The sequence below is a fragment of the Corvus hawaiiensis genome, chromosome 3 (assembly GCF_020740725.1).
Source record: "Corvus hawaiiensis isolate bCorHaw1 chromosome 3, bCorHaw1.pri.cur, whole genome shotgun sequence".
NCBI classification, from domain to species: Eukaryota; Metazoa; Chordata; class Aves; order Passeriformes; family Corvidae; genus Corvus; species Corvus hawaiiensis.
Window position 1 is genome coordinate 28146725 of NC_063215.1, and position 14615 is coordinate 28161339.

At 33.7% G+C, this 14615-nt stretch overlaps 1 protein-coding gene across 4 annotated transcripts in view; it reads right to left on the minus strand.

The window, feature by feature from the left end:
* EYS (eyes shut homolog) overlaps positions 1-14615 on the minus strand; it is an 860563-nt gene that overhangs the window by 353083 nt on the left and 492865 nt on the right. For all 4 annotated transcript variants that reach the window (XM_048297572.1, XM_048297571.1, XM_048297573.1 and 1 more), the window contains 3 exons: positions 8214-8338; positions 4519-4643; positions 954-1206 (listed from right to left, as the gene is read on the minus strand). In XM_048297572.1, the coding sequence (XP_048153529.1) occupies positions 954-1206; positions 4519-4643; positions 8214-8338 (503 nt within the window). The remainder of the gene's footprint in view (positions 1-953; positions 1207-4518; positions 4644-8213; positions 8339-14615) is intronic.

The following is a 14615-nucleotide window of genomic DNA, read 5'->3' on the forward strand; positions in this document are numbered from 1 at the left end:
CAGACAATATCAATCAAAAAATGGAAGATGAGTATGTGATTCTTGTGAAGGAAAAGGCAGAACAAGCAGTTCAATCAATCAATCAATCAATCAATCCCAACAGATTTCTGTATACCAAATCCAACATTCTCTAAAACTCATTTACTCGTTACTTGTTTATCCAAGCAAAACAGGACTCTTGCTTTTTTTTATACAAGTAATCACTTTGAAGAGGTATATAAGCAAAAAATTCTGAAACTGTCTGTAAAGAGAATGCCTGATACATGCTATCTGTAAAATAATATTTTTTAGTAAAGTGAAGAGGCCATAATGAAGGTACAATATTCACAATAAAATGCTGCACTTCTGTTGCTTTTGACTTTTCTGTAAATGCTTTTAAAATAACAGGATAGGCAATTTTTGGCTTCCCAAAAACATCACTACAAACAATTAGAATGGCAGAAACTTTGAGAGTTTTGTCCAATATATTTTTAGTCAAAAAACATCTAGATGCACAGAAGAAGAAACACTCAGAAAACATGTGAACTAGGAAAAGAGAATCAAAGTCCCCATGGAGTAAGGCAAATTATCTTTCTCTCCTGCTGACTAGCCAAGGAAGAAGGGAAGATTGGCATTAGGGTCAGAGATTACTGAACACAATATGAGGCATATAAAATTGTACACTCTGGAAAACTAAAAACCCAGCTAAGAGAAAGTGCAATTTTCCTTACTGGATGTGAAAATGCTGGGAAGAATTCTTTTGAGAGAAAAAAGTAATTTTACAGTTACATATAAATGCAATTAAGAAAGGATGTTGGAATAAATAAAAAAGATATAGAAGGGAATAGAGGAAGTAAAAAAAAATATTCTCAATAATTAAAATTAATATTTTTTCCAATATTCTTACCATTTTAGAAACATTAACAGGGAAAGAAGTTTGACATATGTGTTGTTCAGAAGCTCTTTTTACTTACCTTGGGACACCTCTCCTGTAGGAAAATCAGGAGAAACATGTTTAGACCAAAGTTCCATAGACACAGCCAGGGCTGATGGAAGGTCATTGTCTAAAATTTCAGCAGGAAACACTTCAGCCATTTCAGAGCCAATTTTTTTGCTTTGGGGCACAGTAGGTAAACAGGTGATATTGTTTATTCCATCAACACAAAGAAACCCAGTGGAGCAGGAGTGTATAAGACAATCATTGTAATTAAGCTCACAGCTTCGTCCCTGAAAGAGAGTTTTCAAAAAAAAAGGCATTTTTGAAGACAATTTATATTTCATAGTGATGTTAGTTACAATTATTACTTTCTTTTGATTCTAAAGTATTGTTTGCTTATATTAAGCTGTTTATGCTTTCAAAAAGAAATATTATGTGGAAAATATTCCTCAACTAATTTAATAGTGTAGTTTTATACATTAAATTTTAACTAAGTGATATTTTGAATCTGTTTATCAATAAAAATAATTTCCCCACAGATTACTAATTGCCAAGAATCAAAGACAGTATTGTCACCAGTAATAAAAACTGGTTAAAATAATAATCTTCAGTTAGTAAGTAGGTTTACAAAAGACTATTTGCAATGGACCTAGCTGTCTAAAAACCTATGGTTTGCTCTGACTTGCCAGCTAATGTGCTTTCTTTTTGTACATTGCAGCCCATTGTTTGTTGTCTGCTTTTACCAAATCCGCACACAGCTCCCTGTTAATACCTTGCATTCACAGATAATGCTTAGAAAAGGAAAAATATAGCAGCAATCTCAAATTGGACCAGGCATTCACTTCCTATTTTTTATCAAGAGTAACAATTCATGGGAAGTCTGAAATATCCTCCCTAGTAATAAAGTAAAAATGTTCATATTCAGTGGTCTGTAAAAAGGCAAGAAATAATTATGTGAATTAAATGCATTCTTGAAGTGTGAAATAAATATATGCTGAAGTCAGGCTTGGGTTCATTTTATTTTCACTTCTGTTGCAATGAACTAATAGCCTACGTGAAGACAGACAGCTAACAGCTACCCTAGAAAGATCCTACATATTTGGATAACTATTTAAAATAGACCCACTGTCATCCCTGAAGACATACATCTCTGACAATATATCATCATGATATAATTTTGGAGTGAATCTTCTCCTGCAACTGGGGCACATGTAAAAAAAAATTCAAGCCTTCTCTAGAGCTCAAGAAGCATGTATTCATTCCACACTTTCCTTCAGACAACATGCTTAAATAATCTTTCATGTCTACCTGGCTAATTATTCACACAGAACTTGGGGCAACATATATTTTCTGAGATCTCTGTCAACTCCATTATACTAATTTATGATATTAAGAAACAATAGGAAGGACAAGAGAGAGAGAGAGAGAGAGGAGGAAATGTAGACATGAAAACTGAAACTACTTTTTTAACAAGTAGTTTAAATTATTCAGGGTTTAAAACAGAAGAGGTTAAATTGAGGGGTTTTGAATGATTTAGATACATTCATTCTTGTTTCAATCAACTTCTTAATTTGTTTTGGCAAGCAGATGAGCTATCTGGTAAATTCATGGCATCTTATAAAATCACTCGCTGTATCGGTATTCCAAAGCACAAAGGAACAACAGGCCAATTTATATGTCAGTTTCAATGCATTTCCTGCTTGCTCTCTTCCAATTCCACACACAGAACAAATGATCGGTTTGAGCACGATCATAATCATTCTTAATCCTATAAATTTACGTTTCCTTCTGACTTTCCCGTGACAGATTAGTACATTTTTATGACTACTACATTTAATGACGAAGAGCATTTGATTACGATTTTATGACTCATAGAAACAAAGCAGATGTGGATAACCTCCAGTGTGCATGAAGGGTACATTAAGTAGTCATAGATAAACTTGATAGCATTGAAAATGACTGTAAATGCTTTAACAGTTTCCATGCAGGTGGATGGAATCATTTAGCTTGTGCAGATTTGTATTTAAAAGTAGGTATATGTCTATAGATGCTTCCAGTTAAAAAGTAAACACTTATTTCATATACCACTGGATATGCTTTTCTTCTCAAAATTTATGAGAGATTTCACAACCCATACTTTATGATCCATACTCTGGGTAGCAGTACAGACACAGACTACAGAAGATTTACGTACACACTGTAGCTGGATTTCTTTGAATACTTATTTCTCTGTGAGTTCCACTATTTCCACTCCATACGTACTCATGGTTAGGAACCAGAACCCATTGGGACCTAACAAATATACCTCTTGAGGTGTTTAGACCTTAACTTCTTATCTTTGAAACTGAAGATAGGTATGCTAAAAATCTTTCTATGTGGTGCTTCCCCCACTGTGTTTTCTTACTTTTATATTCCTTCCCAAAGCATAGTGGAATTTCAGGGACTGAAGATGGAACAATGAATAACAGAATAAAAGCAAAGATGATGCATCTTAAATTTCAGCTGCTTCAAAGGTTTGTTACTTTTCCTTCTGTAAGGCCTTGCTTGTTCTGCAATGCACTGTACAATTAATATTCAAGCTATGTACTAATAGAAAAGCTGCCCCCATGGGTCAAATATCTATTTAGCTCCATCGTCAGTGAGCTATTAATGAATACTTGGGGAAGAAAACAGGAAGAAAACAAGCAGAGCTTGCATCTGGTAACTCACCAAATACACCTTTCCAACTTTTGGCAATAAGTAAATCAAAGACTCCCTAGACCATGGTAACATTCAGAAGAGTAATTTGAATAACAATGAATCTATCCTCCTTCTAACCCATTTTTGTGCTTATTTGTACTTCTGGTCTCTACAGTGTCATGCAACACTGACTTGTACCAATAAATTTTGCACTAATTGGAAAAATAATTTCTCTAAACAAATTTTAAGCTTTCTTTATGGTGGTTTTATTTGACATTCAGAAGACTTTTTTGGGTGAGACATAAATGCTAAAAAAATCGTGTAACTGATCTTCTTCATTACAGTTGTTCATGTAAGATAAGCATAAATATTTAATGAAAAAAATAAGATTATTGTAACTGAGGGTCTGACTGTTTCCCATATAAAAAACTGTGTCCCTCAAGTGATATGTCCCTCATCATCACTTGACATTGTTTAGAAAGCCAATCTGCTTTAGAATACAAAAAGAGAGCAGTTACTGTGGTCTGTAGAAAGTTTCAATGGTATCCATTGTACTCTGTAAAAAACACCCTACAAAAATAGTATTCATTTTTATGACATAGTTTTTTCCTTCTCAGGATAGTTTCTCAGTAAATTTAGTCTGATTATTTGCATTTTTAAGATGCATTTTTGACCTACCAAAGCCTTATGGTAAAAAAAACAGACTTTACAAAATTGCGGGCAAAGAGTCACTGGAAAAGAGGGAAATTCCTCATGAATTCCTTGAACAAAGCATACATCATTCCTGTGATTCCACCTAATTCAAGAAGTATATCAACAATTCAGAGCAAGGTTAAAAACAAAAAGTTTTACATACAGTATTTTCTGTGCAATGATGAATAGCCAGGTAAAGGGAAAGGTAAGAAAGATTTTCAGCATCTCACCACAAATCCTGGTTTGCAAAAACAGGAATAACCGAAGCTGGGCTCCTTCTGAACACAGATACCATGTATGCAGGGGTTGGATATGCACTCATCAACATCCAACTCACAGTGGAGGCCTTCCCACCCTGTCAGAAAAAAAAAAAAAGCAAAGCAAACCCTAAAGCGAGACTCATTAAAATCTGCAACCATTTACTGATTGTCAGTGGAACAAAGGTATGAGTAACTATCACCCATTCTCACATATATAGAGATATATATTATGGGATGAATATGAACTTTTTTGGGCTATGGCTTCTCAAAGTAGGAAAAAAATAAAGAAAAAGAGTTAAAAAGATAAACTCTGAGATTACTGTACCAGATTAATGAGGAGGACAATTTCTGAGCAAATATACTTTTGTGTTTGAACACCTTGAGATGCTGTCTCCTTACAGGTTCTCAGATTACTAGAAATTTTATTGATATGCATTTCTTATGAAAATCTCCTTTACAAGTAAGTATACCCATACATTAGAGACTAAATACTCATCTCAAAGCTGTGTTTTAGATCATGTAATTGAAGCCTGTCTTGAACTTGCTCCTTGGAGGCTAAGCTGAACTGGAAGCAGTCCATCTGCTTGGTAAATATAAACCCAGAATTCTGTAAAATATGGCTAGTTATTGAAGAACACCAGACCTTCTTGCCATGACATTCCACCACCCATTACAGATTTGTTTTTTCTTTATTTTACTATTTCTAAACAAACTGACAAATAAACCCAACAGCACTATAAGCCCCCTAGCAGTCCTCAGCTGATACAAATCTAATTGCTACCGTTCAGATTTTGCCTCAGACTATACATCAAATGGATCCACTGTTACATTCCAGTCTTGCTTTAGCTGCCCTGGTAGAAGAGCAGCCTGCCCAGCTAAAGACTTTACATCCATGAGCCTGCTATTAGTTCCAACAGCTGCTGTTGCTTTTGAGCTATCTGAAGTGCAGTTAGAATACAGTTTACATCTCTCCATGCTGCTTCTGCACCTGAACAGCCCGAAGCTGCAGCCACAGAACCTGAACGTGCATCTATTATTCTAAGGGTATGGGGCCTGCTACTGGGACAATAGCTGACAAAATTCATGATCCATTACAGAATGCATTTGTCAGAGCTAAATCAATTCCCTTTCCTGGTATCACATGCTGTCACCACATGCTTCACTTTGTTCTCTGGAGGTTTTTGGGAAGCTGCAATCATCTGCCTTGTTCCTATTTCAGTCCTGGTACGATCCCTTTTCCATTTCATTAAATTACAACAGGGAATCTGTTGAGGCGTATATCAGACTATCTGCCCAGTTCTTTCCCATTGTTGCCTTTACAGACCAAAAATTCCCCAATCCCAGCTCCATGTTTCTACAGAAGCTTAGAAGAGAAATATAAGATTTATTATATGTGAACAGTTAAAGCCTGCAAAAAAAAAAAAGCAGATTTTTTTCCTAAGTATTTCTATATTCTGGATGATATTTTTTTCTTTTAATCCCTTTCTTCAGTTGTGCAACTTTGAAAAAAGTTACTCCTCTCAAAAGTTCCCCTGCCTCTTCAAATTCACCCCTTTTCAGAGCTGTAACCTTATCTCTTCAGCTATTTAAGAGCCTCAAATAACAGTTGAAAATATGGTATTAATTAAAAAAAAAAAGTAAAAATGATGTATATACTTAATGCATGTGGTTCTTTCTCTGTGTTTTAATCTGGTGGACAAATAATTTACAGCTCTTTCACCCCTACTAACGAATGATATTATTAAAAGGAATATAAAAGAAAGGTAGCTTATGTTTGGGTTGGAAGGTGTTTAAAGCATGTTAGCTGTAGGAGTGAGTTCCAAGGCCCCACAGAAGTTTCTCCCACTTATACCAAGAATTTCCATGTTGCACAGAGACAGCAATCACAGTCCTTGGCTAGTAAGCAATTCTTAAATGCCTATTCAAATATCTTTGTTGTATTATTTTAATAAGCTTTAAAAATGAGGGAAAAAATTGGACTTGGCAATGTATTCTATGTGAAGCACTTTAATGACTAAAAAATGCATCTTTTAAGTTTTTAAGTAACAAATATTGGTGGAGGGGTATATGGCCATATGAAGTAACAGGCGCATATATAGTACTGAAGTTAGGTCATGACTCAGATTTTTTAAGATCAGAAAGATCTTTATTATCATGAATTCTGTATGACAAAGTCCAAAAATTTTTCACTCCTTGGTTCATACATCAAAAATATAGTGTTTTTCTGAATTATCAAGTATCTTTTTGACATTAAAAAAAAGTTGCTAAAAAAATATTAAGCTGTAAGCAACGTAGCTCTAAGCAACATGTAATTACTCTCTAGTAAGCCAAAAATACTTAAAGTCTTACATTTTAGAGTATCCTTCCTTATTACCAATTAAACAAATTAATAAACTGCCAAATTGACTCTCATTACACATGTATTTGCTTCAGTATCTTCCATACTTTTTTGAATAAGATCTCTTACATATAGTTTTGTAAATTGCCCTCAGAAGAATTCAGAATGAAAAAAAAGAGTAAAATATATTAATATTCAATTCACTATGTGCTTTCTTTTAAATGTAGAACAAGAATGAGTAGAAAGACTCTAGAAAAGTGTAACATATATATGGTCACTTGACTTCAGGAGAGTTTGGTAAGACGTTTTTACTTGTAAATCAAAACAAACAATGTGAACATACTTTGGCACAAAGAAAGTAGATCAGATGTATGGAGATAGCATGGATTAACAGAACATTTATCATCCAGAATATATCTAAACAATCTCTAAAATAATTATTAAGAAACGTTGAGTCACTACTATCACAGAAATTATTCAGCAGTGCTAGTCAGTAAAATAGTAAATAGATTTAAACTGAAAAATTGAAGTTCCAGGAGGCAGGTACTCATATAATTCTTAATTTAAGAGTAACTTATGGAGCAGAATGCTACTTATGTATAGGAATCAGAAATCCTACTTACATTGACAAAAGGATTTTTATTAGCAGACATGACAGGAGACTGTGAGTAGTCTTGAACAGATTAAATTTGTGATTGCAAGACAATGCAGGCTGATTGTGACTTTTGCTTTTGTGTAAATACAAAATCTCTTATATTTTCATAAGCCACTAGACCTGTTTTAGTTGATCTATGCCAGAACTAGAAAACAGTTCCCATGTTTTAAGAAAGTGCCATCTTTCATTCTATTTATAATGTTTTAAAAAAATTCTTTTAATCCCAGCAAGCAGACATAAGCATGGGTACGTCTTACAACAACAACAATAAGGATAATAATAAAAATGTTAGTTAAACTGCTCAGAATTTCTTTTCAGTCAATCTCATTCTACAGGTAGTGAAATTATCTTGCTGTTAAATAGTGACTATTTGACTGTTTGGTCAGTAAGTTACATTAGTAAAGATCATACACAATAAACCTGTCTCTAATAATACTTCAGACTGCCTCAATGAGCTGATTTTACTTTGAAGCCTTTCTAATACGCTTACTAGAGTAGTTAATTATCTTTAGATTTCATTCAAAAAGCTTGACAAAAAGACAGTAAGTTTTTTTGTACCTTATAGTCCATATACAACAAAAGAGCTTGATATGATTTGCCAACTTACTCACTAGTAACACTGATAATTCAAAACTATCATTGTTTAAGATTGCTCTGTCATATGGCAGTTACCTTGTTGACATTTACAAGTGTATCCATTGATATGATCAGCACAGGTTGAGCCATGTAGACAAGGTGATGAATTACACTCATTAACTTCTATTTCACAAAATTGTCCAGAAAATCCAGCAAGACACCTGAAGCAAACAACATTCCAGAGTGTTATACTATGCATAAACATCATATAAAATAGACCTTGTGTGGAAACAATGTGTCCAAAGTATGTGCATTAACAAGACATCATTTATTATTTTCTGTTTCAAGAAGTATTTTACTGGAACACTTCCAAGTTTCATGTTGTGATACATGGTGATCTTTTAAGGGATTTATGATGGCAAAATGCATCCAAAAATTTCACATCTGGATCATAATCAAGCATAACAGTCTCAGTTACAGTGTACTGGTTCTATCAATGTGAATACAAACCTTTCTTAACGCACTCTTGGGAGACTGTCTACTAAAATAATCTGGCTAAGTAACTGAACTGCAGTCTATGTTTGAAAACCTGCTTGTTGACAAAAGTGTACTATCAAATGTAAACTACAGCATAAAAGCTAATCTTCAGGGATCATGCTTTTATTATTATTCTAGGTATAAAATATTAGTTTTCTTGAAAAAACTCTTCTGTATTTTTGTGGTTGTAAATTCTATGTGATAATTGTTATCAAAATAGTCCCATATGATTTCAACATATAGTTTACAAGACTCACAAGACCTTTAATGAAGTCCAAAAATCCTACTAATCTCATTAATGAAGCACATCTTTGCCTACATACACACAGCTTTATGGATATACTCAAATATGTTCTAAAAAACAGGGTCCCATAATGGTATTAATAACATTTACCCTTTTGAGATGTGTTGTACATGGATATATTTCACATGAAACAATGTTTTCAAAAACTCCTTTTAGTTACCGGCTGGTGCATATCTTGTACGTTGTCTTGGCTCTAGTGAAAAGCATAAAGGTTTATGCCTCACTTAGAAGGAGATGAGTACATTAACAAACTACCTTTGAGTAAATCCAAGTAGTCATGTCACCTGCTCCTCAAGGTGCTACATTGAGTGAATACAACAGATATCATTAGAATGAGGTACCTGCAGTGTCTACCTTAGCTTTCCAGATCGTGAAGCAAAAGAGGAGGATGGACCATGAAACATGTATGTGTGACACCTCCTGAGGGATCATTACACTATGCACCAGGACATATATTTTGGTTTATTTTTGCTTTAACTATTAGACCATGTTTTTTTCATTTTATATCGAATACACTCTAGGTAATGGCAATTTGGAATCTACCAAAACAATGACAACAGAATAGATTTGTCAGTCTGCATCAACTACAGATGACAGCTATGGCACATTGCTTGGAAAATGTACAAACTGGGGCACACACTACTATTTTTCAAATATCTAATAATATATGAGAGAAAAAACATGGAAAACACACCTTAATGAGTGAGCCATAAGCCCACATGTTTTTTGGTTGAAAAACATTTTAAAAAATCCACTGAGAAGATACAGTTTGGTCCTTTGATCTTATTTGTAAATGTCAAAGTCCAGTAGTTAGAACACAACTTCACATACCCAACTGTAATCACCCTAGCATTCTCCTATGCTCGGTGGAATAAGAGATGCAAAGGATGATTCTGCTCACTGTAATCTTAAATAATTTTCTTCATATACCTTTGTCTTCACACTGCCTACATAGTGTATTAAGAAAAAAATATTTAAAATAAATAAATAAAGACCCAAAAAAACAAATTTAAGGGAGGAAATTCTCCCAGATATGAAAAGGGTGGAAAGAATATTCTACTAGGAAAAAAAGGCAACTAGACATAGGGAATACTGTGCCAGTTTAAATTCAATTTATATTTATCTTTATACTTTGGTGTAATTATAAGTATTTTAATAATAAAAAAGCATTTACAGAATGAACTGGAAGAAATATAAAATTATGTAAAATATCTGGACAGGACAACTACACATATGTGTATCTAAGGTGTGTGGGCTTGATTTTTTTAGTCTGTAAAAGTCAAACATTGAAAAATGCTTGAAAAGTCTTTTTAAGAACTCTTCTGTTGGCTGCTTCGATTTGGCACATTTTGATATGTGGTGTGTATACTTGCTGAGAAGTAGACACCAGTAAAGACCAGAGCAGTTTACTGAGCTCCTGTGGTCATAACTATTTGGAGCAAGAATGATTAGTGGATTAGGTTGCTATAACTCCCATGGAGAGAATCAGTAGTACTCTGTGTAATTTCCTACTCAGAAAGGCTTGAGACTTCAGAGACTCAAGGCTCTACAAAGCCTTGAGGCTTCAGAGATATAAACTGTGTAACCATGGGCCTAACTCTCTAGACACTGAGGTAGAAATATATATATATATATATATATGTATGTATAAATGTTTGGCAAAATAACCTATTCTGTACTGCAGGCTTTCCAAATATTTATTAAGTGTGTAATACCATATAGAGTGATTGTGACACCACCAGAAATAGAAAAGTTATATGCCTTCAAATTGAAATTTAGATGGAAGACATAAACCCATGAAAGCACCTAGATATCCAGTATATCAAGTCCGACATATATCAGTATGTACAAGGTACTGTTTTTCCCATGTCAGACAATCATTCAACTTATAGAATACTTTAAAATATTGGAAGCTTTTAACATACTGACATGTTATATTTTTTTGGTAAAAACTGGAATATCACAGTATTCAGTTTGCTTCTGTTCAAAAAGCATGATGAGATGTAAACGATGCTTCACAACAGCGAAGACAGCAATGCTATTAACTAAATTATTCTGAGCAATTATGAAACAACTAGAAGAAAGCTAAAACAACACCTTAGTATCAGCAACTTTCACAGATTTCCCAAAATTGCAATAAACTTTATGCTTTATTAAGAGTTTTAATGAAGTTAGCACTTCTTAGGATATGACAAGAACTTCAATAATTTCTTAACTTTTTGTTCACTCCCACCTTCCTTCATACCTACTCCTTTTTTAAGAAAATTGAATTTTTGTTCTGCCTCTTCACATTCTTACTTCCCTTCTGCCATTTCTTTTAGAACATTAGAAGGGACAGAAACAATAGAATTCAAATACAACTGACATTAGAAAGGTTAAGTAGGTATGGAATACACTTCTTGTGCTATAAATAGAAGTAAACCTAATTGAAATACTTTGGAACTTATTTCTGTGTGGTATTTGGGATATGAACATTCTGCAAATGAAAAACAGGGGCTCTTAGATAGCTTTCATATGAAGGTATGGTCACTGCAAGTCTTGTCTGTTGATTGCCATCTAGTAGAAAGCAATTTATGTCTTTATAAGTAAATGCATATAGGTTTATCAGCAAATAACTCCTAGAGCTTGTCTGATAAAGTAAGATAATGCACTGTCAAGGCTGAGCTTTTAAACTTAAAGAAGTATCAACATAAGATCAATAGTTTGGTACTGAAAGGCAGAAAAAAATAGTGCTAATTTGCTGTAAGAATAATGCATTCACAATTTATTTATGACCTGTTTTTGGGATGTTGGCAAAGATCTTTTTCTTTTCTGTCATTCCCTGCAGATTTTTTATCTCAGATGCTGACATACTGTGGTGCAAATATAATCCCTTTTGTCTTGTGCCTTTATATCAATCATTATCAGGAGTAATTATCTTAATTTCAGCATATGCCAATGCCGTATCTGAACAAAAGACTGAAAAGAGAGAATTAAATGAAGGATTTTGATCTATAACAATTATGGCTATTGTCACAGTAAATTTTTTTGTTAGTAAACTTTCTGACTCAGAGAAAATCTACAAGAATCCAAATATCAGCCAAATTTTTCTCTACAACACTGATTTATATCCTCTTGTAACTCACCACTCTTTGAGTCTGTGTATCTCATCTCTTGAGTCTATTTTTTTTCCCTGTACCCTTTTCCTTCTCTCTCCCTCTCTTTCTTCATCTGCCTTGTGACCTTTTACAGCTTATGAATAATTTGTGAATCAGTGAGATATGAGAAACAGAAAAAGCATGGTTTCTACAACAAAGAAGTTTATTAGGTTTATCTGGGAGCAATGATTAACAGCAATTGTATTTAGAAAAGAACGCTTATGCTGTAACCTTTACCCGCCTATGTGACTCAGACAACCTGGTAAAATCAATGAATTTTGTAGACCAGTATGACACTATGAAATTTTTTTGAGATACCAGTTTTTCTTTGTAAGTATTAACCTCGATGACTTTGGTAATGTTTTGCTGATACCTCTCGGTTAGGTAAGTAGGATGTTGGGCAGAATAACAGATCAATATGAAAAGCACATCTCCTGAGCAACTGTCTTAGCTAAAATAGTCTTGTAAATGTGCAGTCGCTTTTCACATAAGTCATGATTTTTTTATTTTTCAAATCTGCATTTTCTGTCCAAAATAAATCTAGTTAACTTCTCTACTGTAACAGGCCAGATCTGTCACTGCAAATTTACACTGGGATTGCTATACATTATTAACAAGCTATGAAAAGTCACTGGCTAAATGTCATGGACGCTGAGATATAGCAGCACCTTGGGATTCATATAGCAAACAGTTTAGTTTTAATCATCTTGGATCACAAGGTGCCTTGACATTTGCAAGGCAACTTTTTCCTTTTTAACTTCCAGTAGAATCATACCTCTATTATCTCAACCATAATTCTTAACTTCAAATGTGATAGAAAGTTTTACTGTCTAAATTAAAGAAGTGAAAAATCGATCAAACATGAACCTTATCATTCCTTTAATCGATGCTCATATGCCAGCTTGGAAAGGAAAAAAAGAAGAGCAAGGAAAACCAGATAATTTAACCAGCTTCAGGATTATTAGAGACATTTCCTGTGAAATACATGACCCTTATCTTAGCACTACTGAGGCATGGCCTTCATGAGAAGTATTAGCACTACAAACTTCTGCAGAACCTTTTTAATTTTAAAGGAAAAATGAGTAAGAGCACAGATTCTTTTTAAATATACATATTATTACAACACGATTTCTTAAAGCTTTAAATTTTTGGCACGGGAAATTTTTCTACGGTGATAAATAGAAATTCAGTCTTTATCATACTTTACTCTCTAACAGCTAACCTTTTGGATAGTAAATTTCAATTTACTGGAAGCCAATGCATCATTTTTGCCCTTTTAAGTAGGGTTATTCACAGACAAAATATAAAAAACCAAACATTATTTTATTTAACTGACTTTTTTTCTCAAGATATACAAGAACAAACCAAAATCCTGACATTATCGACATTAGTTTGAAAAGTGAAATGTCTCATTTGAAAGTTATGGTATGATGTTCATAAAGTTTTGAATGTTCAGATCTTTTTATTTCTTTCAAACTTAGCTGCTCTAATTTCTGTGTGTCCTATTTTCTTATCTTATACATATGTCTATCTGTATTAGCTCAATACATACATTAAAAAAAAAAAGTTGCCTAATAAATGAGTATTTATGTAAAGTACTGTCAACAGGTTACACAATGAATGACCACAACCCCCCATTCCTCATTACCCCTAAACCATGTAGGGAAAGGAGAAAGAGGTACAGGAGCTGGGACCAAGAAGTGAAGTTAAGCCTGTGAAAAAGAGATTGATGGGATCATGGGGCAGAGATGTTTTTTTCTGACCATGCTATTCTATTTAAAATTAGCAATAAATTAAATTGTCCCCAAGTCAAGAATTTTAGCCAGTAGTTTCCCTGTGTTTATTTAGACCCCTGAGCTTCTCCATCTTATTTTCTCTCCCCATCCTACTGAGAAGAAGGAGTGAAATTCCAGCTGGGTGGGCATCTGGTAACTAGCCAAGTTTAAGCCACTTCTATGGTTCATGCTTTTCCAATGATTTCTACACAAGTACTGAAATTCTCAATTTATTTTTTACCTCAAGAATTCTGTTTATGGCAATTAAGACAAGGACCAGGCCTCTTCAGGGCTTGCCAGAACCTTGCTAAGGAACCTATCTTAGAAAATAGTAATATAACATGAATTTACTCATGAATTGATCTGTATTTTAAGTATATTCTGTAAAAAAGCAACCAAAAAAACAAATAGAAAAACCAAACAAAAACTTTAAGGCCCAATTATAAAATATAATTCTCAGGTAGGAATGATTTTGGTTTGTTTTTTCCTTCTGTTTCTCACAATACTACAGTTGATGACTGTAACATTGAACTTATTCATATAAAAAAACTATTGGCAGTAGAATCTGTTATAGAATTCTTGTTTCGCTTAGCAGGTTGCTGAAACTTTTGCTATATTTGTTTGATTAAAAGTGAGATCAATAGCTATGGGCATGTTACTGTGAAGCTGATAGAATATATGGAGAGGAAGTTTTTATAATTACCTAATAAGGCCAAGCTCCTCATTGCTTTAGAATTAACTTCTA